Source organism: Acinonyx jubatus, chromosome D4, assembly GCF_027475565.1.
Source record: "Acinonyx jubatus isolate Ajub_Pintada_27869175 chromosome D4, VMU_Ajub_asm_v1.0, whole genome shotgun sequence".
In the NCBI taxonomy this organism is placed as follows: domain Eukaryota; kingdom Metazoa; phylum Chordata; class Mammalia; order Carnivora; family Felidae; genus Acinonyx; species Acinonyx jubatus.
In genome coordinates, this window is record NC_069391.1 from 64,745,189 (window position 1) to 64,773,002 (window position 27,814).

The following is a 27,814-nucleotide window of genomic DNA, read 5'->3' on the forward strand; positions in this document are numbered from 1 at the left end:
AGCCTGCGGCCGGGATCCCGGACGTCAGCCGCGGGTCGGCGTGGGCGGAGCCGCAATCTGAGCAGGGCGGAGGCCCGGGCGCGGAGGTGTTCCCGGGGGCGGGAGGCGGCTATCTGTGTCTATAGGCTCCCCTAGGACACACCGCCTGAACCTGGCCTTGGCCAGTTACGCTCCGAGTGGTGCCGACACGCTGCGCGGTTGCTCACTCCTCTCACGGCGCCCAGCCGTACGCACCTGCTGCCTGCACCTGCTGCCCAGCCCGCCACAGCCCAGCCTCAGCATGACGGACCGGGCGGCCTTCGACACGGATATCGTCACCCTGACCCGCTTCGTCATGGAAGAGGGCAGGAAGGCCCGCGGCACAGGCGAGATGACCCAGCTGCTCAACTCGCTCTGTACTGCGGTCAAAGCCATCTCCACCGCCGTGCGCAAAGCGGGCATTGCGCACCTGTGAGTCAGGCCTCTGGCCATCCGGCAGCAGCGTCCTGTCTGTTCCGCTGGGGATGTGTGGTCCCCTTCCTCCTAATGCCAGCCTGCCTGTCTGACAGATGGGAGTCTGTCTCTCTCTTTCCCTTTTCCTGGTAGCCTCTTTCTCCCAAAGCCTGTCCAACTGCACTTATGCCCTGGCTCCCCTCCCTTGAGCTTGGGGGTGCCCCAAGGTGGGGGGGACCTGGCTCACAGTCCACAGCCGTCTCCATTCTGCAGCCCTCTCCTCTGGGCTGAGCAGCCTGCCTTTGCACCCACTCTCCGCCTCTCTCCCTGGCGAAACTGGCTAGCCAGGCTGAGCACCTGGCCTGCCCACCATACCCAACCGGGCCTCCTACAGGAGAGTGCTGGCGCGGATGCCTCCTTTCCCTTTGTCTTCTTTGACCTCCTTCACTTCCTCTGGAATTGGGGTCCCAAGCTCAGGTTTCTGATTTAGTAGTACCTCCCTGACCCTAAACAAGTCCCGTTAGGAAGAAAGGAAACCCAAGGTAGGCTGGGAGGAAGCCTGCATACCCAGAGCTCCCAAGAGTTGCAATGATTGTGAGCAAAGGGCTGCTATAGGTCTGGGGTGTCTGAGAGTCTGCATTTCCAAGAAGCTCTGCGGTAGGTGGTGCAGATGCTGAGAATCTGCACATCATGTTGTGTGTGTAGCAGAGGAATCATGGGACATGGGATTTAAAGGATGCCTTTTTATGAGGCTTTTGTAAGTAACACAGATACCCTTCGGTTTACTCTGGTGTGCACAGGTACTTTATATTTAGATTGGTCCTTGCCTTAGCTGAGATGTCCCTGCGTTTTCAGACTGCCCACACTGCTTCCTAATGTTTCCTACACTTAGGAATACTGTAAAAATGTGTATGATGCTCATAGCTGATCTGAAAAAATATAATGTGGACGACTTGGATTCCTTTTCTAGTGAGCTGTCTGGCTTTGGTCCCATACAGTGGGTTGGCGGAGCTAATTCTTAAAAAAAAGGGGGGGGGGTGTTGATCACGTTTATTCAGATGATAAGCAGAGACGAGCCTTGCTGGGATTGGAACAAGTATGTTAGGAAGGTGGTGGTTCCATTACTATTTCACCTACAGCCACTCTTAATATGTTTCTAAGGAGCCTTTGTTTTAGGAAATACTCAGTTAACATCTTCATTCAGATTTAATTTACAAGTATAGGTGCCCTCACCACCTTTCTTGCCTTTGAGGACCAGGGAGCTTTGTGAAAAAGGGTGCTTGGCATTTCTTGTATTATTTAAAAAACATGTCAGTACCTTTCAAAATCCTCAAAAGACTCAGAAACCCAAGATGTGCTCTGATGTGTATCTTTCTCACCTTTAAAATAGCCTCAGCCTGGGGCGCCTGGGTGGCTTAGTCGGTTAAGCATCCGACTTCGGCCCCGGTCACGATCTTGCGGTCCGTGAGTTCGAGCCCCGCGTCGGGCTCTGGGCTGATGGCTCAGAGCCTGGAGCCTGTTTCCGGTTCTGTGTCTCCCTCTCTCTCTGCCCCTCCCCCATTCATGCTCTGTCTCTCTCTGTCTCAAAAATAAATAAACGTTAAAACAAAAAATTAAAAAATAAAATAAAATAAAATAGCCTCAGCCTTAGAGGGACCTGGACAAAAGGGTGCTAGATAAGAGTGTATATTTAAAATTTTTTTAACGTTCATTTATCATTGAGACAGACACAGAGTATGAGCAGGGACACAGAATCGGAAGCAGGCTCCAGGCTCTGAGCTGTCAGCACAGAGCCCGAGGCGGGGCTCAAACTCACAAACCGCGAGATCATGACCTGAGACAAAGTCGGACGCTTAACCGACTGAACCACCCAGGTGCCCCTAGAGTGTGTATTTTAGACCAGATAGTTGTAAATACCAGATTAAAAAAAATATTGCTGTTGTGGGGCGCCTGGGTGGCTCAGTCCGTTGAACATTCAACTCTTGATCTCAGTTCTGGTCTTGATCTCAGGGTTGTGAGTTCATGCCCCACATTGGGCTCTGCATCAGACGTGAAACATACTTGAAAAAAATATATTACTGTTATTACTATAAGCTACCTAATAAGTTGTACTCCTTGACAAAACTTCAAATCACTCAAAAGAACACAAGGGAAAAAGTGAAACTCATCTCATGTCCATTTCTTGGGGTATCAACTATTAATAATTTACTGGTTATCTTCCCAGATACTTCTTTATACTCATACAATTTTATATATGGATATGTATTTACATATGTATATAGCCTATATGTAATATAGCAAACAAAATGGCATCACAATATATTCTTCTGTAGTTTGCTCCCGTCATTTAACATATATAATGAAAAGCCTTCAATGTCAGGACATATAAATCCACCTCCTTCTTTTTAACTGTTGCATAGTGTTTCATGAGCTATTTAGTGTATCATGGGCTATTTAACCCTTCCTCTATGGTAGGGCATTACACAGGTCTTTGTTTCAAGCAGTGTTGTACCTATGGAATAGGGGTTGATGCCTGGTTGTGTGGGTAGTTGACAGGGGAGGACCAGGAACTTGGACACTTCTGAACCCCTGTGGGAAAATAAGAACTTGGTTATCTCAGTATGACATGGTCAGTTGGGCAGGCAGCAGTAAGACAAGATCTCAAGCCAGGCCTCCAAATTACGTTCATTATAGGCTTTGATGAAAAGGCCGTGCTTGCAAATAACTTGTTACTGCTGAAGACTTGCCCTTAGGAGGGCATGTACCCAGAGGAAGAACATGATTGCAAATTTGCAGGAACCTCACAGAAGCCAGTTTATAGAGCTCAGTCATGTCTCACCAGGGACACATCAGTTTAAAAGTAGAGTCTGGAGTGCGATATCTCTCTTGCTCTCTCTCTCTCTTTCTCTTTGTCTGTCTCTCTCTCTCTTTCAACTGATAGTTGCTGTTGTAGCCAGCTTCATTGTAGTTGATAAGACATTCATAGAATCACAGAGTTTTGAAAGACTCAGAAGTCACCTAGTCTAGCCCTCTTTGTACAGATGAGGGCCCTGAGGGCGGGCGGGGCGGGGGGGGGGGAAGGGGAGGGCTGAGGGTGAGGTGCATAGACCTGTTGCCCAGGCTGGGAGTCTTTATACCACGCGTCTCTGACTTTATTTTCCCCAAGTCAGTTAAAGCTCATCTGACTCTAAACCTTACCCATTAATTTTATTTTTGATGCAAATTAAGAATTGTACCTCAAGAAGCCATTGTGCTTCTAGAAAACCTGTTCTTGAAGGCTTATCTCTGTGCTTCTGCCTCCCCTCCATCCATTCTCTGGAGGGAAGGTAATGACATTCATACAAGGGGCAACCCACCTTCTGTTCTCCCAAGGAGAATAGTCAGCCTGTAAATGGATCTGATGAATTTATGGTTCAAACTGAAGTGATTGCTCTTGTCTTTGTTTTCACTCCTTTGGGAGAAAGTGGTTCTCCAGTGGTTTAGGCTTTTGCTTAAGGCATATGAAGTTGATTTCCCTTTGTACGTGTTTCCAAATCATTGCCTGAAGAATTCGCTGGTTCTGTTTAATTCAACAGAACGTTATTGAACACCCACAATGTGCAGAATTCTAGGAGAGATTGAGGGATGAGAACAACAGAGAGTTTATGCTGTAAGACAAGTATAGAATTAGTTACAAAACACAATAGAGTTCCTGAAAGATGCTTTCATAGAGATGCCAAAAATACAATGTGGATGGATGCAAAGGATTGTGGGGCACTGAGATGGGCATTGGCAGTGAGCAGGGAAAGATGATCCCAAGTCCTGATGGCTAGAGAGCATTTTGAGGTGAGCAGTTGTCTGAGGGAAGGTAAGGGGTGGTGGGAAGATATTTCTGGAGAATGTGCTCATTTAGTTTGACTAAAGCAAGGAGCACATGTGGTGGGGCATTTGTGGATGTTAAATTTGAGTGTGTTGGGTGCATCCAATGGCAGGGGTGAATATATTTTGCAGGTGTATGCAAAGGGGAGAGAGTGAGTACAAGTTGTTGAGTGGGTCAGTGGCATGATTAGCAATTAATCTGGGGAAGATATGGCTGGAAGTCTAGACTTGGAAGGCAGCTGAAATATTGGGAAAAGCCATTGAGGGTGGGGAGTGAGGAAAGCACTGAGCTGAGCTGGAGCATTGGAGGGGAGTGGAGAGAGACCCCAGGGAAGTCTTGAGTGTGGATTGGGTGAGAAAGGGCAGTGAGGTTCTCAAAGAGAAGGTTCTAGCAATTGAGAGTAGGGCCATGCCATCCAAAAACAAAGCAAAACAAACCCCCAAAACAGAATTCCAAAGCAGAAGCTGGTTTTAGAGGCTGGGGATGGATGAGAAGGTGATTCCAACATTTTGGAAACGTTAAACTTGTTATGTTGGAGCTCTATCCAGTTGGAGGTGTTGTTCAGCCTGCTGTTGGATGGGCTGTGTGGGATTAGGGCAAGAAATCCTGCCTCACGGTTTGGCCACTGGATTTTGGCACCTTTGCCCTGAGGCAGAGAGGAAGAGGGGAAGAAAATCAGGACTGGATTTAACAGAACATGCAGGAGTTCAGAGCATGTTTTGGGGAGCAGTGGAGTTGGGCTTGGAGTCCTGCTGTGCTATTCAATTTCTGTGAGGATTTGGGCAATTGATGGAATATCTCAGAGCCTCAGTTTTCCCACTTATAAGATGGAGACCACCGTTTTTCTTCAACCTCAGAACGTTGTGTAAGGATGAATTGAGTTCATTAAACAGGTACCAATATCGTCATTACTTTGTTAGGCTGAAGATTATTATTATTTTTGTTATAAACTGGTATGTCTTTCTATTTTGCCTTTCAATCCATAGTAGTTACCCATGTGCACTCATACATTCCCAGGCATGTATTTCAGGATGGAACATTATATATTAGAGCAACGTTGCACCATCAGGTCGATTACAGGAAACCTCCTATACTGCTCATGTGGTATCCAGAAAAGTTGCTTAAAAATTTTTTCTTTTTAATGTTTATTTTTGAGAGAGAGAAAGAGCACAAGCAGGAGAGGAACAGAGAGAGAGGGACACAGACTTCAAAGCAGGCTCCAGGCTCTGAGCTGTCAGCACAGAGCCCGATGTGGGGCTTGAACCCACAAACTGTGAGATCATGACCTGAGCCAAAGTCGTACACTTAACTGAGTGAGCCACCCAGGTGCCCCAATAGCACTTAAAAAAAATTTTTTTTAATGTTTTTATTTTTGAGAGAAAGAGATACAGAGCACGAGTGGGGGAGGGGCAGAGAGAGGGAGACACAGAACCCAAAGCATGCTCCAGGCTCTGAGCTGGCAGCACAGAGCCTGATGCGGGCCTCGAACCCACAAACCCTGAGATCATGACCTGAGCCAAAGTTGGACGCTCAACCAACTGAGCTACCCAGGTGCCCCATAAAAATTGCTTTTATATATGGGGTTCTCCTGGTTGTTTGATGGAAAAAAATAATAAGGAACTTCAGTTTTAATTTTGGAATTACAGATCCGTTAACATGTTTATTTTCAAATTTGCAGAGTTTATGATATTGAATTTTTCAAACTTTATCAGATTTATTTTATATTTCTTAAATTATCTTCTCCTTATTACCAGAGAGTGAACTGTAACTTCCTTTCCATACGAGAAGCACAGCCAGTCACAGGGAATCCTATTTGTCTGCTTTTGACTGGCAGGAACACAAGCGAAGGTTGGGGTTTGCGACTTTTGAACGCTGTTCTGGTTGGCATCTCTTCTTCAACAAATTTCTTTTTCTTTTTTTTGCTCCAAGCATTTGTGTCAAAGTTTTTTTTTTTTTTTAGTGTTTATTTTTGAGGCGGGGGGAGGGGCGGAGAGAGAAAGAGGGAGACACAGAATCCCAAGCAGGCTCCAGGCTCCAAGCTGTCAGCACAGAGCTTTATGTGGGGCTTGAACTCACAGACCCCGAGATCATGACCTGAGCCGAAGTCAGTTAACCGACTGAGCCACTCAGGCGCCCTTTCAACAAACTTCCGATGTGACCCTTGGATATCCCTTTGTGGGTGAGCAGTTGGTCATTTACCTCAGAATCAATCAATAACAGGTCTTATTACGTTCCACTGCAGTGATAAGGAGTAAATAGTAATCTGTCTTCCTTTCTCTTCAGGTGGGTGTTCTGAAAATGAGCTCTTTCATTTGGTTCTTTTGCTTGCTGTCTGCTGTCCTGTTGACGTCAGGAAGAAATGCTCTGGAGAGTTCTTCCCTGAGAGGGGTGTTGGCTCCAATCCTGGTCTCTCGGGCTGTGCTACAGAAATGTTGCTAAAGGCGGCTTTCCCCTGATCATCATAAATCACAAACTTTATGGCTGCGAAATGGCACATCCATTCTAGAAGTCATGTGCAAATTTGAAACACAATGCTAATATTTAATCCAAATGTCTAAGGCTTTTAAAATACTGGCCAAATTTAGCCTATCCTTTTAAGGAGTTCCCTATTATATGAATTAAAGCAATGTAGCTTTTTCAAATTTTTCAGGGGGGTTTACAGTGCAAGTGAAAGCAGATACTTTTCAAGTTGATTTTTGTTCCCCAACCTCCAAAAAGAGAACTCTTATGTGTCTAGGCCTTTAAAAAGGAACAATTCACAAGGACTCAAACCCTGACAGGATGCTTCCCACCCTTGAATTACTTAGACTGCAAGGCCAACAATTTGAATAAAAATGGAGTGCATTTGAAGGTATTTCAAATGCAATACTATCCCCATTAAGACTCTTCAAATGCAAACTTTTGAGCACTTTCTTTTGTTGCCAGTTACCTGTGACACAGTTCTGCACTGGCTGACTTCTCAAAAGTTGCCGGCAAAACTGGTTTAGAGGTCATGGTTGCCCCTCCCCCATCATCAACTAACATTTACTCAGTGGACGCCTGTGGGGCTTGCTTGAGAACATCATGGCTGCCGTTTGGCTGCTGTGAACCAGGTGCATTGGTGGATTAACCCTCGTCCTTACAAAATGTAGAAGCAGAAACAATCCATCAGGGAATTGAGGCCCCTTGATAAATACTCAGAAGGAGAGACAGAATTTGGACCCAGGTGTCTCTGGTGCAGTGTTCTTGCCAGGACCCACCTTGGTTCTTAGCGTGGGTGTATTATTTCCAAGGAAAATTAGGGATGAGAATGGAATGATACCAATTCTTGTTCACTCACCTATATATGCCAGGCTCTATTCTAAGCCTATATCAATTCATTGACCCTCGCTTCCCCCATATATTACCAAGTAGATGTACTTAATTTTCATTTTTACAGATGAACCAAAGGTTAGAGATTTTAAGTGACTTTCCTTGGCTTGCTTAGCCTGTGACAGAGCCAGGACCTGAACTCCAGTAATCTAGAGTCCTAGCCTGTGTGATGAGGTTTTGGGGTGACGGTGGGGTTCGGAGCTGACGGTTAAGAAAGAATTCTTGAAGACATCTTTGGTGCAAAAATGGTGATTTTATTAAAGCATGAGGACAGGACCTGTGGGCAGAAAGCTGCACTAAGGCTGTGAAGAGTGGCTTTTTATATACTTTGGGGCTGGGGGAGGTTATGTCAAAAGGGAAGTTTCCAAAGAGATTTTCATATGCTAAAGACTCACAGATTACTGGAGGCCTAGCTATTGTCAGGCCAAGGTTGTTCTTCCCTCTAGCAAAGTGTTAACATTGAGACCAGTAGGGAGTTCCTGGAGAAACTTTTACTCTGCCTGCCTCAAGTATCTGTCAATGGGCTGTAGGTTATACGGAGATTCAATTTTATCTGCCATTTTCTTCCTTCCTTTGTTCCCCCACATCACTATGGAGGAGAGGGTGGTGTTGGGGTTCCAGGAAAGGGAGTCTATAGGTTTCTGGAGATTTAGGCTATTGATAAAATTGCCTTTTTCTTGTAATTGACTAAGAGATTTGTAAACTGATGGAGACTCTGACCAGTCCAGCCATCTGTTTTCTGTCCTTTCCTTTGTTGTTGGGCAGCCAGGATTGTCTGAGGAATGTCACACATATCCTGCCTGGGGAAGGCAGGGGTAGTGCTACTTGGTGCTTGCCCCTCAGCTTGACTTATGCTCCCTCATCACGTGGAGTTAAAGCCCATGATGTGTGCCCTTTCCCTCTGTGATAACTTGCATTTAGGAAAAGCTTCGTTGGCAGATCAAATGACTAGCTCGGTCACAACTGATGACCCCATCTCTGCATGATCAGTGCCCAACTGAGTCCTCTGTGTGGGGTGGAGGGTGGAGCTCAGCCTAGAGGTTTACAGCTTGTTTAGGGCAACCCATTTTTTCACCTTTTGGCTTGATTCTCTTTCTCCACTGATCGTAAGGCATAGTTGGACTCTGGAAGGCTTTTTTTGACAGAGTTGTATTATGGTTTCCCCACAACCTTGCAGCCTCATTTGCTGCCTGATTCTGACCCCAGGGAACTGCATATTGGGAACTGATGTAAGAAAGAGCCTGGTGGTGTGTGAAAGGGTAGTTGGTTCCGTGCCCTCCTGTTCACAACAGCTGGCACGAAAGTTGCTTGTACACCAGGCTAGGCTTCTGGCCTCTGCTGGGCTCTTCTGGAATCTGTCTAGAATTCTGGTTTGGGGAACACAGTTGATTCACTTTCCAAGCCCTAGTTAAAGTGGCCGGGCAGAGGCATAGGCCACCTCACTAGAAGCCAAGGCCCACATCTGCTGTCCATCCCAAAGGCGGGTGACGCTGCTCTCTCCTTGTGGCCATCGGAATACACAGTGAAGGCTCTTTGTCATCTATCCTTTGGGGCCTTTGAGGAATGATGACTGATCAGAAGGCAGACATTTCTTGTTTCAAGAGGGTTTCTGAAAACTTGGGAGAAAATAAGCTCCATGTGTTGTTCAGCTAATTAGTTCCTTGAGGGTATTTCTGAGGACGTTTCTCCTCTGTCTGTCAGAGTTGCGGGAGCCCTGCATGCTTCTGGCTTTTCATTGGGCTGTGGAAATGTGTTCCCTCAGGGACATCTTGCAGCTCTTCTGAGGGCCCCTCCTGTGGTGTGTTGGGGAGAAGCCCGACTGAGCATTTGTCCTGCCTGGCTTATCATCCCTGAGCGGAATAATGCAGGGGACAAACACGAGTCAGGGTAACTTTGTGTGCTAAGACAAAACGCAAAGAACACCCAGTGATAGGATATGAACTTGGTTATAATTACTGTCAACGCGGCAGTCTGGGAACTCATTCTCCCGAACCCTGATTCTACCTCAGAATCACTTTCCTATGCCTTTATAAAAGACTTTCTTAAACACCAGGCGTCACCAGGGGAAACCCTGCCACAAGATGACCTAAGAAAGTTGTAAAGTACCTGAATTTTGAGTTTGAGGGGCCTAGAACATTATATCTCCATATATTTTGTTTTCATGTTTCACAAGCAACTGGAGGATAGTTGGGAAAGGGTCCTTCTCGTTAGAACAGAGGAGGGACCCTCAATGGCGTAAAGAGGAGAAAGGGAAAGGTAACCACCCAACCTTGCAGGGAGTTGGAGCCAGAGAGGTGGCCAGTTACCTGCACTGGTTTGGCAGGGAACATGGCCATTTCAGTGCCAGGTGTAGCACGTGTCCCCAGAGTGTTATATGGCGTACCTGACACCCATTACAGAGAGGTGGTGTCACCCACTGTGACCCAGAACAGGAGCTTAACACTCGGGGCAGCAGTGAGGAACCAGGCTGGTGGTCTTGACCATTCCAGAGCACTTACTGTTTCTTGTTTGTCTCACTCACTTGAATATAAGCTCTATAAGGGCAGTGGTCTCATCTGTCTTGCTCCACACTGTACCCCCAGCACTCAGAACATCTCCTGGGGGCATGATAAATATTGTGAAATGAATGGACACTCACACGAACCTCTAGGAAGCCTTGGAGTCTGACTCTTCTTCCCCCATACTGCTGGACGAGGTACCTGAGCAGGTGGGACATAGGCCGAAGTGTGAAATACGCCTTTCCCATGCCTACCTCAGGTGCCTCGTCCCTCTGCCCCAGGCTTCCAGGCCTCTGTGGAGCTGTCCCCATAGGCCTGCCCCTCTGGAGACCGTGCCAGTGGCTTTCCCCGGCATTCTAAGGCGTGGAATGACCTTGAAAGTCCATTGCTCCTATACTCATTCCTTCAGGCTCAGGTTTCTGCTCTCCTGGGTGTATGCCATTCATTCATGCAGAAAGTGTTTATTGAGGGCCTACTATGTGCTGGAAGCCGGGACACAATGGAGGAAAACATACCCCTGTCGTCCTCCTCACAGGAGTGAAGGATAAACCATCCATGCTAACATGATGGGGGATGAAGCCTGGGGGCTCTCCGAAACCCCCGCTTCCCTTCCCTCAGCAGGTGCAGATCCCTAATGAGGGCTCCCTTGAGAGAGCAACCAAGATAATTAACATTTTTTCTTACTACTACATGCCAAAGGCTGTGCTAAGCCCTTTGCATGCCTCATCTCATGGAATCCTCTAGCACCGCACAAGGTATCACTGCCCTCAGTGGGCTCATGCACCAAAGGAGGCACAGAGAGGAAAGCGACTTGCAGAGGTGAGGTGTGAGCTGGGTCTCTGTTAGAGAGCTCAGGTTCCTTTCCACAGCCTGTTTGCCTGCCTGAATTCATAGTGACTTTAGAAGGAGCAGCAGTGAGGGCCAGTGGGGCTAGGGAGGGAGGTGTATTTGGGTTGGTGGCCCTGCCAAGCCCCTGTCGTTCCACCCAGAATCTGGCTGCCTTCTTTCTCCAGCAGCATCGGCCTCACCGTTGAGGTGAGAGAAAGATTATGTGGGGAGAGGACCCAACGCCTGGACCATGGGCTACAGCTGTGGGTCTGACAGATCCCTCAGTCTTTGACTCATGAACGAGGAGTGACACGGTGGGAAGGGTGGCAGTGGGCAGAGGGCTGGTGGGATGAGACACCATCCCCAGGTGGGCAGGTGAATGACATTGAGGCGGCACGAATGGTGGGCTTGCTGGGAAGCCGGAGTTACCTTCTGGAGACGGTCAGGCCAGGTCAGGCCAGGCCAGGCGTTTTGGGTGGCACGGTTCCCAGTGTTGGCTCAGGTTTGTCCGTCCAGCCAGAGACATGTGAGTTCTGTTTAGAGAAAACGCATTTGCAGGAGTTGAAGCAGGGGCTCCTGGGACCACTGGTTCCCAGGCAAGTGCTCCTGGCAGCCTCAGCGAGGGCTGCCACTGTGGCCCTTGTCACCCACTCTCAGCTGTTTGGCGGTGTCTTCAACGCTCCTACTTGCCCTCCCCACACGCAATCTCTTCTCTTGGACTGTGCATTTTCTCCAAAACGTTTCCCTCTTCTCAGTGTTCCTGCTCAACACCGGGCTAGAACAACCTGCCTCTTACTTCATTCTAGCAAACTAGGCTGCATTTTGCACAAGCCACTCCGCTTCTGGAATTCTGCAATTACTGACTTACAGGTACCTTGAAAATAAAGTAGAAACTCCAGATTTTCCACTTCCTGCAGCTTCTCACTTCTGCTCTGCTTCTCTGGTTCAGACAAGCCTGTTGCTGTCTGGGTGTGAGCTTCCTTCTCTATAAAATGAGGTGATGCGACCAGTCAATATTTTCTTTCAGGAGCTTTACAGCTCTACAATCATAGCATCCCTTGTCTTTGCTCATATCTAAGGCTCCCTGCCCCTCCCCCCCCCACCCCCCCCAGAAGTTTCCCTTGCCTGCTGTACCTCTCAGCAGATTCATTCTGCATTAAACCTGTGCTTCCGGGAGGTAAAGATTGGTTTTGGGGGGAAGTGAGAAAGATCAGTCTTTTTAATATATAAAGCACAGATATACACTATATTTGTAGTATTCAAATTAAAATTTCATGGAGGAATGTGATTAGGAAAAAAAGCTAAAAAGCCTTCTTAGGGGCCATTAAAAAACGGTTGAGAAACATGGTTGTAACCACAGACGTGTGCTGGGAAACTTGATAGGTACTGGACAGATGAATAATCCAGGGAGATGACCGTTCTTGTTTTTTTTTTTTTTTTCTCCCAAACCATGTGTCTTCCTTCCTGTCTTCTAAATCCTACTAATACCCGTTTGCAATGGGTTTATAGGTGCATTAGCATATTCTGGTGGTCATGGCTTATATTTTTGTGGCTTTTCTTTCCTCTAGCTATGGAATTGCTGGCTCTACCAACGTGACAGGTGACCAAGTGAAGAAGCTGGATGTCCTCTCCAATGACCTGGTTATTAACATGTTAAAGTCATCCTTTGCCACCTGTGTTCTTGTGTCAGAAGAAGATAAGCATGCCATTATAGTAGAGCCTGAAAAAAGGGTGGGTCTGCATTTCTACTGTTGAGGGGTTCAATGTAACCATTTTCTTCCTAGCTTTATAAATGGCTCCACTTGTTCAGCCAAGGTGGATTCCTAGGAATCATCCTATCTTCTTCTCAAACCATCAGTCATCATTCACAGACTGCACCTCACTTCTGTATCTGAAATTTACTGTCTACACCATAGTTCATGCCAATACCACCCCACCACTGAACTCATACATTGGAGAGACTCTTATGTACTCCTACTCATCCCCAACCCTAAATTTTTGTTGTCATGTTCAAGGCTCTTCAAAGTCTGGCTTCTGTTAACTACCTCTTTTGCTTCATCTCCACCCACCAAATAGCCAACCTTCACACTCACCTTTCTTGCCAATTTAAACTGCTCAGGTCGCCTGGGTGGCTCAGTCAGTTAAGTGTCCGACTCTTGATTTCAGCTTAGGTCATGATCTCACGGTTCGTGGGATCAAGCCCCGTGTGGGGCTCCATGCTGACAGCATGGGGCCTGCTTGGGATTCTCTCTCTCTCTCTGCCCTTCTCCCACTTGTGCACTCTGTCTCAAAATAAGTACACTTAAAAAAAACTGCTTTCAATTCCTATCGCTGATTTATGCATTATAATCTATTTGGATCCCATTGATTTGATTGCTTCTTGAAGGCATTGATGGGTTATATTCTTTTATGTATCCCAGCATCTTGCCTGGCAGCTTGTAGGGGCTCAACAATAAATTGTTGTTGAAGAAGTGAATGAAAGAGTATAGCCAGTTTTTGAAGAACAGCAATCATGATTTGAAAAAAACCTTTTGAGATGTGATGTGCACTTATGGGCTTTCTGCCTTTCCCTGTTTGAGATGAACTGGAGACAGGAAGGAGTAGGATTAGAAAAAAGCAATTGGAGGATGAATTTAAAGAGGTTGGCTGCTACCCAGTTTTGACCTTTATAAGAGGGGTGGGAAGCCATATCGGATTAACTTGTTTTACATCATTCCTAAAATACCACTTCATGTCAGATTCAAAGTTCATGTTTTTCTCTGCTGGGCTTCTCAAGGTACTTGGCAGTTTTAGGCATGTGGATTGAATTTTGTGTTTAATATCCTCTATCAGTTACCTCAAACTTCCCTGACTGTAACATGCCTTGATAATAGGCATGTTTCTGTTTTCCGGATGACAGCTTCCTCTGCATCAGCCAGGGTGATTTGTTAAGAGCAATAGGTCAGGGAACCAGAGAAACCTCTTAATTTGATGCAGAACATTTAAAAACCACATCTTAAAGTGGTGCATTTGGAGATGGAAAATCCCCAGTGGTGTACTGGTAAACTCTCTCCCTCCCTCTCTCTCTCTCTTTTTAAAAAAAAATTTTTTTTAACATTTATTTATTATTGAGAGACAGAGTGTGAACAGGGAAGGGGCAGAGAGAGAGGGAGACACAGAATCAGAAGCAGGCTCCAGGCTCTGAGCTGTCAGCACAGAGCCTGATGCAGGGCTTGAACTCATAAACCGCAAGATCATGACCTGAGCCGAAGTTGGACGCTTAACTGACGGAGCCACCCAGGCGCCCCTCTCTCTCTTAAAAAAAAAAAAAAATCTCTGATGTGTAGCACATGCCAATTTCAACTGTGTCAATACTCCCATAGTTTATTTCAAGCTACCAACATGACATCACTGGAAGCACAGTTGGGAAGAGATGTGCACCATTAGCTCTTGGGCACCCATAGGGACCAGCTCCAGCACACCACTGAAAATCCAGTTTGAAGAGTGACATTTTGATAGTCCAACTACCACAGAGAGTTATGCCCTTTGGGAATCACAGTAGGGATATTGCTGAGAGCTCTGTGCACTATAACCTCAAGTATCATTATTTATCTGCACGAGAAGATTTTTTACAGATCTTAAATTCTGTCTTTGCTTCACCCAAGGAATTGTTACGTTTTTCCCCCTTATGAATAAAGAAAAATAAGTGACTAACCTTGTTTCTTTTTTTCCTCTGGCTGCCAGGAAACTCAAACCAAAATCATGATCCATCTGTATCAACAGTGTAGGAATTTTTGACTTATTTATCTGTATTTCATCATTTTCATCTAGACCCGTTATTCTGTGTTTTCTTTGCCTAATGATCTTTTGGGATGTATACTTTGTTGTTGTTTTCATTCTGTATGCCACCTTATCCCTTCCATGACAGAGGATAAATGACTCACATTTCTTGAACTTTCCCCTAGAGTCCCTTGTTTTATCCCCTTAGTGTATTCTTGTTGTTTTGCTATAATTTTAAAAGTAAAGTTGTATTTCCTTTTTCTCTGCTCAGGGTAAATATGTGGTCTGTTTTGATCCCCTCGATGGATCTTCCAATATTGACTGCCTTGTGTCCATTGGAACAATTTTTGGCATCTACAAAAAGGTAACATGTAATATGTCAAGCCCCTAGGTTGAGATAAAAAGAAAAGTTAAGGTTGAGCACCCAGTACTATTTCTCTATGGGTGAAGCTGTCAGAATGTATATCATGAAACTGGGAGGCTTGAAATGGGTTTGTATCTCAACTTCCCACTTTTCCAGCATTAACGTCTTGATGATGATCCATTAAGTCGTTTAAAAGAAAATATAGGAAAACATGGGTGGGTGGGAAGAGAAAGCTATTTCTCTCTTTTAGCTATATCTTGCTTTCTTTTATGAGGGAAAATGAGAATAAAAATAAGGATCAATATAGATTTGTCACAGTGATCATACTATGTGAACTGAGAATTATATATACAACAATAAAGTAATAGTTATGTCAAAATTGTCCCTGAATCAGGAGTCTTCAAACCATGACTCCCTGGGGCCAAATCCAGCTCATTGCCTGATTTGTATGGCCTGTGAGAAGAAAATGCCCCTTTGCATTTTTATTTTATTTAAAAAAATTTTTTAAGTTTATTTATTTATTTTGAGAGAGACAGAGATAACACGAGTGGGGGAGGGGCAGTGAGAGAGGGAAAGAGAATCACAAGCAGGCTCTGCACTGCCAGCACAGAGCCCTATGTGGGGCTTGAACCCACAAAGCTGTGAGATCATGACCTGAGCTGAAACCAAAAACCAGACCCTTAACAGACTGAGCCACCCAGGCACCCTAGCCCCATTTGCATTTTTAAATGGCTGAAAAAAAAATCTAAACATTTTGTGACCCATGACATTCATATAAAATTTAGTTTTCACTGTCCGTAAATAAAGTTTTAATGGCGTATGGTCAACTCGTTTGCTCACATATTGCCCTTGGCTGATTCTGAGCTGCACCAGCAGGGTAAAGTAGTTGTGATGGCAATTGTGATGGTGAAGCCTAGAATGTTTACCCTCTGTCCCTCTGTGGAGGGTTTGCTGCACACTGGTACAGCATGGGGCCCCAGACTCCTGGCCTGGGTCTCTCGCTTATGTGAACTGGGTGGGTAACTCTACCTCCAGAGCCTTTCTTTCCTTCTTTTTTGGTGTGTGTGTGTGTGTGTGTGTGTGTGTGTGTGTGTGTGTGTGTGTAATAACTCAAGTACACAGACTGGTAAAAAATAGAATGGGTCCCCATTGCCCATCATAAACATTATGAAATCTAAAGTATGTCATCTTGACTTCTGCCCCCCTTGTTTATTTTAGAAATAAAACCTCTGTAAAGCCTGAGCCCATTCCTTCATCTCAGTGGATGAGGCAGCTTCATTCAGCTGACCTCTGAGTTTCCTCCCAGCTTTCCTGTTTGGGAGACAGAGGGAGGCCACAGCTTGAGAGGCAGGACCACAGTTTGCACCTTATTTCTCAGAGTGATTTGTCCGGTGTTGCACGTAATCTCCTTTTGAACACATGGAAAGTAGGACCACCGTGGGATGGTTTTCTTTCATCATTGGTGTGGATTTTGGTTTTCTGTCTTGGCTGAGAGGCAGATCCACATCAAAATCAGTTTGGGTAATAGAAGATTCTAATGCTCATAACAAAAAGGCAAAGGCAACAACTCAGTTATTTTCCAAGTCATACCATGAAACATACATTCCTATTATAGACATGGAGGGAGGTAATTTTTACCTATCAAGTATCGAATCCACAGTAGAGCAAGAGAGGTTTCTAGCAAAATTCTTCCTATGATGGTAGACTCCTTCCTGGTTAATGACTTCACCAAAACTAAAGGAGTGTTGATGTTTGCCAGCCACAGTCTCTATCTCAAAACCCTAAATAAAGACTCTTTTAAGGAAAGAAAAAATCCCTAGAAAACTGAGAGCCAGAAAACTAGCTATCAACAACAACAAAAAAAAAATATATATATATATATATATATATCTCAAAGCAGCTTGCAACAGCAGCTTGAATGATGAATGCTAAAACTCAACAACAGGTCTCCGTGCTCTTAATAAACCTGAAGTGGCTCTCTTAAAAGCCAAAAAAAAAAAAAAAAAAAAAAAAAGAGAGAGAGAAAAAAAAGAAAAGAAGAGTGTGACACCTGCCTTTATGTCATTTCAATTTTCAAACATCTTATTGATTCTTTGAAACCATTTGAGGGCTTGGGGTGGGGGGTAAACATCCATGTGTCTGATGCTTCAAGTGACACATTTACTGCTGTCAATGTGAGCTGTCAGCCCAGAGCCTGATGGGGGGCTCGAACTCACCAACTGTAAGATCATGACCTGAGCTGAAGTCGGACATTTAACCAACTGAGCCACCCAGGTGCCCCTCATTTGGCCTTTTAAAGCATCAGAAAATAAGGTTGTTTTTGTTTTACATGTTTGGAAATGGCTTTCCTGCCTTGCCCTGTCCTCCTTTCCTTAAAAAAAAAGTGTTTTTAAGCTAAACCTGTTTCATATGAGATGGTTTTGGAAATATCCAGTCCCCACAACTAAATGTAGTTTCACAAGTGCTCGGGCAGTTTCAGAATCCAATTCAAGTCCTTTAACTGAGCACAGGGAGACTTATTAATTAATAGCCATATAGAATGCAGCTTCCTAACACTGACACTTACCAGTTCTATAGGACCTTGGGCAAAGTAACTAACTCTCTGTACCTCTTGTTTCCTTATCTGTAAAGGGGAGGTACTGAAACTTAAAAATAATGCCCCAAAAATAGTATCTGGCACAAAAAAAGTGTTTGATAAATGTTAGCTATTAATATTACTTGGTTTGTATGTGAACATTCAATGGAAAGTATCAGAACTCAAACTAAAGAACGGAATGAAAAAAGGGAGGGAGTGAGGGAAGGAAGGAAAGTAGAAGAAAATTATTGGTTCTCATAAGTAGAAAGCCCAGTGGATAGATTTGCTTCAGGTGCAGCTGCATTCAAGGACTCAGACCATGCAACCAGGAGACGCGTCCTCTCCATCTCTACTGCGCTCCTCCTCTCTGGTGGCAAAACAGCGCCTAGCAAATCCAGGCTCACACCCATCCCTCTCAATTAAGTCGAGCAGAAGATGGAAGCCTCTTTTCCAACAATTGCAATAAGAATGTCATCTCATTGGGTCTGATTGGCTTGGCTTTGATCACCTGGCCATCCCTCAACCAATCACTATGGCTTGAGGCATGTGATGATTTTGTTGGCCAGGCCAGGGTCATGTGCCCCCCCTGAGAGCTGAGGGCCCGGGAGTATGTTAAGGAGATTAACAGTGAGTGCAGTTATCAGAAGGATTGTGGTTGCTGACCAGGCAAAACTTACCCATGTTCACTAGTGATTATAAACCCCTTGAGGGCAGGGCTTTGTTTTATTTATTTTTTGTAGGCTAGGTTGTCTAGTGTAATAGTAAATGAACAATATTGGCTGAGTTATGGGGGACTCTCAAATGCCTGTGAGCCCTTCCAAGGAGGGTTTGGCTGCCCCTCTGAGGGAAGACCAGATAAGTGACAAGATAGCATAGCTCCACTCTTGCCTGATATTCTCTTCCACTGCCTTAAGTCTCCAGACTCCATGATGTCTTCCTCATGAAGTGGTGTGGAGTAAAACAAACCCATACCTGCAGCAGGTGGGGGCCTGGGATAGGTAGTGAAAGGTAGGGTCTAGAGACTTTCTCTAATTTTGCCTAGGGCTCATCGGTGGGTCCATGAGCATCTGCATGGGAATGTGATGGATCCCTTGGAACAAAGGCCTTCACTGCTGGGGTTTGAAGGAGGGAACCCATGCATTAGAAAGATCAGGCTAGGAAAGAATTCCTCTTAATCCATGATTCCATGGCATTATTTTCTCTGAGTGTGTGGATCATAGACAACGTGACCATTTCTTATTCTATGGAAGTCAGAGGGTAAGTTTTTCAGGTGGCGACATTTCAGGAAATGCTGTTTACTCTTGCACTGTTGGCACAGGCAGGCACAGATGGTTCCGGGTGAGATGGATCTTTGAGGGACTTTTCTTACTGGAGAACTGATTATTTCAAGACTTTAGTGGCTCCCAGTCAACTCATTCGTTTACATATTGCTGTTACCTGATTTCTCACTGCATTGGCAGGGTTAAGTAGTTGTGATAGAGGAAAATTGGAGGACTGAGTCCTCCCCTATGTCACTGGCTTTGAAGAAAGCTGGTTCTTTTTTTCAGGTTGGACACTGGCAAAATTTGGAGTTTGGGAAAACAACTCAAAATCTTGATAGCGTGATTGGTCTGTGTTTAGATGCAATGCACTGCTCTATGAACACAAACCAAACTAAATCAAATAACATGACCCAATCCATCCAAAAAACCAACAAACCGCCTTAGTGAAAACCATTTATTAGACACAGGAGTGGGAATGAGGGGAAAAAGGAGAAAAAATGGCTTTTGGACTCTTCCTTTTTTATAAACTACAGTGCAAGAGTCATGTATGGTGCACAGTAAAATGCAGATTCCCCCTTAGAAAGTCTGGCTTAGTAAGCTTAGGCTGCACCCCCAGAATACACATTTTTAATAGGCGTACTGAGTGATTCTGATGCAGATGGCCTCTGGGCCACAGTGTCAAAAGTTACAGGGAAAAATTACCAGGGATGTTTTTGCTGGGATGACTTCCATCTCCGGCATTGTGATACAGATGTGTGTACTTATTTTCAGCTACTAGAATCTCTGATTGGGGAAGGAATAAATGAAATTGGCAGAAATTGCTCATTTTTTATTCTGTTTGAATCCAAGTAGAGAGTATTTGAGCTGAAAGATTTGTTTGGGGCTGTTTTGAGGATTGAAGAAGCCAATCAGGTGTTAATAAAGAAGATCCCCTTAAGGTGTCCCCTTCCTTAGTATCAAACTATGGTCACATGACCCGGTGGGCTATGTTTTTAATGAAAAATGAAAAGATTAGGGTGCATGTAATGTTCTAAGTGTGAGTATTGCTTTATTAAATTTGTGTAGTTGTGTGTGCATGTGCACGTGTGTTGGTACTGGTTTGTGGTGTGAATGTATTTTTTTACTGTGGGATGTGGTCAACAAAATGGAAAGCAACTGCCCTATCCTGGAATGACTCTGGAGAGATCTTCTAAATTCCCGTATTTCTGAGAATTGCTTGGGTGTGTGAGGCAATAGGCCACACTGCCCACTAAGGCACACGCAGCAACTGGCCAAAGCCCACAAAATTGATTTCCTCGCCAGACTAACAGTCCTGCAGCCCAGGCTTAATATGTTTAAATAAAGATGGAGTAGGCAGGTGAAAGACATTGATGCCTGTAATAAGATTAAATTAGTGGGAGCTGGCAAGGAGGCATGCTCTTGTTCGAAAGTGATAATGGAGAAATGAGGGAATATCAAATTAGTAAAATTGGAGGAGGCCCCTGACTGGAAAGAAGGATCCAGATGCAGGAAATCTGCAGTATGGGGGAAGGCTGCTGTGGTAATGTAATCAGGATATTACTGATGTGTGGAGGAAGGCCCTTCTAGGAAGATGCCCTGTTGTATTAGGAGAGTACCTTGATAATGCATCTTGCTAATGATTGAACTGGAAAAAGGAAACATAAAAAAAAACATGTTGTGTTTTCTTTCTTATCCCAGAGTTCAGCTGATGAGCCTTCTGAGAAGGACGCTTTGCAGCCAGGCAGGAAACTGGTGGCTGCCGGCTACGCCCTCTATGGCAGTGCCACCATGTTGGTCCTGGCCATGGCAAATGGCGTCAACTGCTTCATGCTGGACCCGGTGAGAGACACTGTGTGAAGTTAGGTGCTTGGCTGGTGACTGCAAATGTCTGTTATTTGTGTGGGAGGGTGAAGGGGGGGTATGTAGAGGTGGGAAATGAGGCCCACAGTGGGGCAGAGACGATGGAGTGGGGAAAGAGTGAGGGAGATGGAGGGGCACTGTGTATATCGTGAGAAGCCTACTGAGGTGAGAAATAATATTTGTCCAGAGCATAAGTGGGGGACTTTGTTGCAAGATTAATTCTTTAGAACAGACATTACCAAATGGATTCAAATGTCCACCAAGTCCAGGCAGGCCACGTAAGTGAATGCAGTGTGCTGGGGAAGGAAGACTGGGGTAATGGTGGGGAATGGGGAAAGCTAGCTGGAGAGGTCTAGCAATTGTTACTATTTGGGAATAGGGGCCCAGTCTTGCCAAAGCTTCCAATGTTTCAAGAAACACTGGATTTAAAAAATGTATGTGCTAGCCAACTAAAACACATTTATGGGCCAGATAGGGCCTGTAGATGGTCTGTTTGCCACTCAGTATCTCCGTTAACTAGCTTGTTTTGCAGAGGTAAATGGGTGTCCCAATGCAGTGGCTTACATTTCTTCAAAAATAGCTACCTAATTCATTTGATGTTGTGCTCATGCATGCACACCTTCTGTGAACCCTTGAAGTTTTGATAAGGCTTTGAAAAACTCAAGGAAGAGAACTTAAAGAAGGCAATGAAGATAATTCCTCCTGCCACCTTGTAGAGAAAAGCTACCTTACAAAGAGGAGTCCAGGGTGCCGTGAAAATATTAACAGTTTTAATTTGTTGGTAATTCCTTCCACATGCCTGTTAATTGGAATTATCTCTTTATTCAGGTAGATGACGGTTTCAACAAAGCAGATGAATTGGGGAAAGAAATCTCTTTAAATATCTGGCCCATTTAAAACCTGTTGAATGTAGAATTCAGTAGGTCGGCAAGTTCATTGTGCATTCAATACAGTGCCCCAAAGGGAAAAGAACTGGGCTTATAAATACCTTTTAGTTTTCACCGAGTCCTCCTATGACAGTAACGAAACTTCATCTATTTGGTGCTTTTTGTTGACGCACTGAACACAAGGTATAGATGCCTGGCTGGCACCTGGCGGGAGACAGTTTGTTCCTGGTGAGGCCCTGGACTCTGTGCATGGCAGATGGTATAAATGAGAACGTAGGCTGCCTTGGCCCCCTACAATCTTGCACAACTGGACTTTGCCTCCTTGGAAGAATCGGTGCTTAATAGATAAACAAGGCTAAGGGAACAATACCAGATTAAGCCTCCAAATGAGGTGACCTCAGGGGAAAATAGTGGCAGAACCAGAGCAAAGTTCACCTGGAGCCCAGTGGACAGTTTCTGGAATCACTGATGTTTGCAGATTTACTGTTTTGCCAGAGATGTACTGCTTCCCCCAGACATTCTTCTGGTGACTTCTCTGTTACCTTTGAGTTGGTGGACGTGTAGAAAAAATGAAATCTTTTCTTGTTTCCAGATCGTAGACCGGTGTCTCTGGGAGTAAGTTTCTGTGTATTTGATAGTCTTTTGCCATCCTGAGACCTAATGGCCCCTCGGTGTCTGGAAGAATGGTGCATGCCTGCTGTCATGGTCCCCTGCTGGGGACACCATCTCATTAACCCACTGCTCTCTGGTGCCTGCGGGGCGAACCTCGGACCCCCTTAGCGCTTTCTTTTCATTTTGGCTGATGGTTTCTGCTAAAAATACTGAGACAGCTCTCTCTGCGTTTCCAGCAGGCTTTAACTTTCAGAAGGCTTTTTAGTCTCTTGTCTGCACTTGCAAGAGACTTTGCTCCTTCATGTCTCGCATGCTCTGGCCAGGTACCAGGGCAGGGCATCTGGAAGCATGGCTTCATGAGCTCTCGGCACCTGTTGTGTGATGGATTTGTTTTCAAGACTTTTTTTCTTTCTTTTTTAAAATGCTTTTAAAAAAATGTTTATTTATTTTGAGAGAGAGAGAGAGAGAGAGAGAGAGAGAGGGAGGGGGAAGGGCAGAGAGAGAGGGGGAAAGAATCCTAAATAGGCTCTATGCTCTCCATGCAGAGCCCAACTCGGGGCTCAATCCCATGAACATGAGATCCTGACCTGAGTTGAGATCAAGAGCCAGTCACTCACTGACTGAGTCACTCAGGCGCCCCTCAAGAATTCTTTTCTAAATATGGTTATTTATTTATTTAGTTTTCTGATTATAAAAGAATGTTTCTACATAGCTGTGGTCAGAATTTTTGGGAAAACAAAGCATAAAAGGAAAAAAGAAGAATCACTCACAATGAAGCCTTCCAATGACCACTGTTAATTCCAGTCTCTTTTTCTCCTTTTCCTCATCCTTCCTGTTCTCCTTCCATTCTGCCTTCCCTCCCTCCTTCTATTCCTCTCTTTCTAGGTCAGACACACTCCCTGTCTGCAGGAACCACTCTCTGCTGGGGGGGAGGTAAATGGCTGGAGACAGGTGTATTGATACCTCCTTTCTTCCCTCTCACCTCCATGGAACAGCCCCCTCCCCACAGGACAGGTCTTCAAGTGCCCTCTTCTCAGGGCATGTAGGGGCCCCAAACAACCCTCAGTCCAGAGCAGTGGGAGTTAGACACTTTCCTTCCAGATTGCCATCTCCTCTAAAGTACCTCAGCCCTAAAGGCATCAACTCAGCACTGGGACTTGGTGGCAGGACTGAGTTCTGAGAAACACTTTGCAGACCCATCTCCTCACTGACCTCCCCTCTGGTAACCATCAGTTTGTTCTTTGTAGTTAAGAGTTTGGTTCTCGGTTTGTCTTTCTCTCTCTCTTCTTTTTTCCTTTGCTCATTTGTTTTGTTTCTTAAATTCCACATATGAGTGGACACACAATTCTCAATCTCCCTCAGGCTTTGCTGCTGTTTTACCTATTTCTGTCCTCCCTGTTTTTGTATGGTTTCTCTCTTGTTTTACTGAAACCATTTGAAAGCAAACCCAAAAATTTCGATCCCCTAACAACATCTGTGACAGCCTCTTCTCTTCTTTCCTTTTTGCCCACTGACTCTTCCCTTGTCCTGTTCGCCATTACTGAAGTGGCAGGCTGGGGACATAGTGTCCCAGATCCAGGAGAAGCATCCTGTGCCCCCCAGCCTCAGGACCCCCAGCCCAGCTCAGTCCAACTCAGCCCAGCCCAGCCCAGCCCAGCCCTCACACAGGCCCCTGGAGGAGGCAGCTCATCACCTCTCCCTCTCCTTCCTGTTTCCAGGCCATTGGAGAGTTCATTTTGGTGGACAGGGACGTGAAAATCAAAAAGAAAGGAAATATCTTCAGCCTCAATGAGGGCTATGCCAAGGAATTCGACCCTGCTGTCACTGAGTATGTCCAGAGGAAGAAGTTCCCCCCGGTAAGTGAGGGCTCTGGGCAAGGGCCCGTGAGTTATGCACAGATCTGTTGGTTCATGATTTAGCCTGGAGGCTAAAGGTGGCAGGGATCACAGGGCCTTGGATTCCACTGTGCACTGACCCCATGATGAAATTCCCACCTAGTCCTGGGCACTGGAACCCCTGCCCTCAGAAGTCAAAGTCCGAGGGTCTGTGTCAGCCTTTGCTACTTTCTCTTGGCAGAAGAAAATTAGGATAATAAAGTCGCTGGATGAATGAGTTCGTTCATGGCAGTAAAACATTTCACTTCTGTAGTCCCTGATCTCAGATGGCACAGAATGTGGTTCTCGTACTCAGGTGCCCACCTTGTGGTGTCCGATGGATTTCTATCCACCATCTCAAGATTAAGAGTGTCCATCTTGGCATCTTTCTGAAGAGGTTACAAATTACCAAATACAAAGAGAAGGAATGGCTGTTTATAGAGCTGGTTCTATGCAGGAATATCCAGTTTTGTCATACTCCTACTTAAATGCCACTGAGGAGGAAGCCCAGATACTGTTTGGCATTCAGGGCCTCAGAGCTGGCCCCAGGCTCTCTTTCCAGCTTTACTATCTTTCTTTCCACCTTACCCTGGATTCCCCTCCCACCCCTGAAGCCTGCACACACACACTGCACCAGGGTCCTCCCCAGGCCCCTGGTGGACAGCATTTGCATTTGCCTTCTCTGTGTTGCCGTATTTGCTTGGGTGGTTCCCGTCCCCCCTTGCCCAGCTCCTTAGCTTGGCAAAATCCTTCTCAGCCTGCAATGTCCCGTTAAAACGTATGATTTTGTGATGGCCGTCCCAACCCCATAACCAGAATCAACCCATCCCCAGTTGGGGCTTCTGCAGGTAGTTTGACCTATTGTGAGATGTGTAAGAATGGGGCTATTTGTTTCTGCTCCTTGGGAACAGGATATTCCTCACATTGCCTATCACAGCCCCAAATAAGCGCCTCGTAGGTGTTCATTAAATGACTGTTGAATCAGATGAGCATAGAGGACACAGAACTCATTTTCTTTGCGGCAACCCTAATTATTGTTAATCTTAACCTTGCAGGACAACACAGCGCCCTATGGCGCCAGGTACGTGGGCTCCATGGTGGCTGATGTCCACCGCACCCTGGTCTATGGAGGGATCTTTCTGTACCCAGCTAACAAGAAGAGCCCCAATGGAAAGGTAAACAAATCCCCTGAAAGGTGATTGAGAGGCAGTGGAGTTCCTTTGCAGCCCAGGGAATTTGACTTCGGAAGAAAGAAAGATGACAGTAGCTATTATATTGCCATTGTGCTCCGCAGTAGGATGCTGAGGATATGTGTGGCATCTTCTTTCCTAGATTAGAGGTTGTCCTCATTAAAGCCAGGTGATATCAGCTCAAAATGGTCTCTTGAGAGCCCTTCCATTGCTAAAGATAAGTAATAGTGTTATGGTGAGGACGGGTGCTTCCAGTGGGTGCGTGGTTTGGCCTGGGAAAAATGAATGCCATTCATAATGTGAAATGAAACAGTTCAGCTTCATTGCCAAGGCAGAAAAATCGAATATGTATCCAAGTAAAGGTTTCCTTTGATTGCTTTCAAGAGGCATAAAATGGAAATAACTAATGAGCTGACATTGGCTGCTTGGAAAATGAAACTTTCCTAGGGAAAGAAAGACTCTCTGGGGAAACCTAGAGATTTCAGGGAAGCTGTTACCACTGACTGCACTAGTCTAATGCCCGCAGAGTCCCAAAGCCATGGGGTGAGCTGTGCTCGCTTAACACTGGCTGAGGGATGCCCTGCTTTTCTTCTACACAGTGACAGTGTGTTTCCTTCCCAAGTATTGTCCCTTTGTTTTCCCCGATAGACAGACTGTCTTTTTTTTTTTTTTTAATGCAAGAGCAGGAATGGGAACAATAATCCCCTTAAGACAGTTAGAAGTGTATATGTTCCAGATATGTTCAGATCTCTGTTTACAGCTGGTGGTGTCCAGTTTGCTGAAGGCATTCTTATTTGCTTAAAACAGCGCCCTTGCCACAGCCACGTCAGTCATCTCAGCCTGTGTGATTAGCCTGCTCCATAGCACTTTTCTTTAATTCCTCAAAAAATTGTTTCTGAACACAGATATTGAGGTGCCTCCTTTTTTCCCCCTCAATTTTGCAACTCTGGCCATGACACCTGTATGGAAATAGAGTCAGGAAACACCTGCAAAAAGCTGTCTGCTCAATAGGCAGACTGCATGAAAATGAACACAATAAAAAAGTTAATATTTAAAAGTAAATGCCAAGATGTATAACATACTAAATCCCAACCCTGAAGCCTTTGGAGAATTGTAAAAGGAATGTGCACAGCGTTGCAAACAATATCATACTGTTTGGAGGAGCCAGTCTGCTTTCCAGATGTCTGCAGCCAGACACTACCATGGATGTTTAATGCTTTTAAAATAGGCAAAGCTCCATCCAAAACACACACCGAGTCACTCATTAGGTCCAGTTTCCGTGCTATAAAGAGAAGGGAACCATCAGTTCTGCCAAAATGTCATTCAGTCCTGAGTCCAGGTGGTCTGTCTCCCATTTGCATCAGGCCATCTATTGCTGGCTCTGGCTCTGGCTTGATGAATGGCTTAATTTAACCAAATGGTTAAGTTAACCATTTGGTCTTAGAGGCAGCCTTGGGGGTGGGGGCTATTACAACCTCATAGAAGGAAAGGGAGAGTTACATGTTACCTTGGAAACTCCCACTAGCTCTGTATTAGTTTGGTATAGAACGAATCCCTTTTCTATGTAATATTTTCTGGTGTGAGGGCGCTGCTCTTGGCTCTTTTTTTTCAGTTGAGACTGCTATACGAATGTAACCCAATGGCCTACGTCATGGAGAAGGCTGGAGGATTGGCTACCACTGGCAAAGAAGCTGTACTGGACATTGTTCCCACTGAGATCCACCAGAGGGCGCCAATCATCTTGGGGTCGCCTGAAGACGTGAAGGAGTTCCTGGAGATCTATAAGAAGCACGCTGCCAAATGAAGAAGTGGCCTTGCCCACACCAGAAAGAAGTGCCATTTACCTGGACCTTTTATCCCACACGGTGCTACCCCTTTCTGACTGCGCATCATACATTCCTAAACAGCAGAAATAAAAAGCATGCATATTTTCACTGTCAAATGCTGTGTAGTGCTTGGTGCTGCCTTACTATCTCAGTAATGCTATGGATGGCATGTTTTGAGTGGATAGGAGACAAATAAACATCTTCTTTCTATTTCTAAAAAAAGAGTCATCCTTGCTTTGTGTCAAACAATAGTAGTAGTGATAATTATAACAATAACAGTGAATGCATAGAAATTAGATAGCTGATTTAATCTTCACAACAACCTTACCAACTAGGCACCATCTATAAATGACCCATTTCACAGGTGATGGAATGAACAGAGAGGTGAAGTAATTTGCCCAAGGTCTCCAACCGATGCGCGGCAGCGCTGGGATACAAACCCAGGTACTCTGGCCACTGAACTTAGAGTTAATGTGTCCCTTGTTCTTTGTGTTGCCCGTTCAGGTCTGAGTGCGCAGAACTAACCTGAGCAGAGAGAGCTGTTTATGCCTTCCTGGGAACTGGACAGGTGAAAAGTTAGGGGGCCACCCATCTATGACCTAACCTTCTGAGTCTGAAGGCTTATGTTGCCACTCAG

At 45.3% G+C, this 27,814-nt stretch overlaps 1 protein-coding gene across 1 annotated transcript; it reads left to right on the top strand.

Annotated features, from left to right (window-relative positions):
• Positions 1–134: 134 nt before the first annotated feature.
• Positions 135–27,399, top strand: FBP1 (fructose-bisphosphatase 1). Its single transcript, XM_015068297.3, has 7 exons — positions 135–450; positions 12,537–12,699; positions 14,999–15,091; positions 20,627–20,767; positions 24,006–24,143; positions 25,217–25,336; positions 26,964–27,399. The coding sequence occupies exons 1-7, from the start codon at positions 281–283 to the stop codon at positions 27,153–27,155; spliced, it is 1,017 nt and encodes a 338-aa protein (XP_014923783.1). The 5' UTR covers positions 135–280; the 3' UTR covers positions 27,156–27,399.
• Positions 27,400–27,814: the final 415 nt, after the last annotated feature.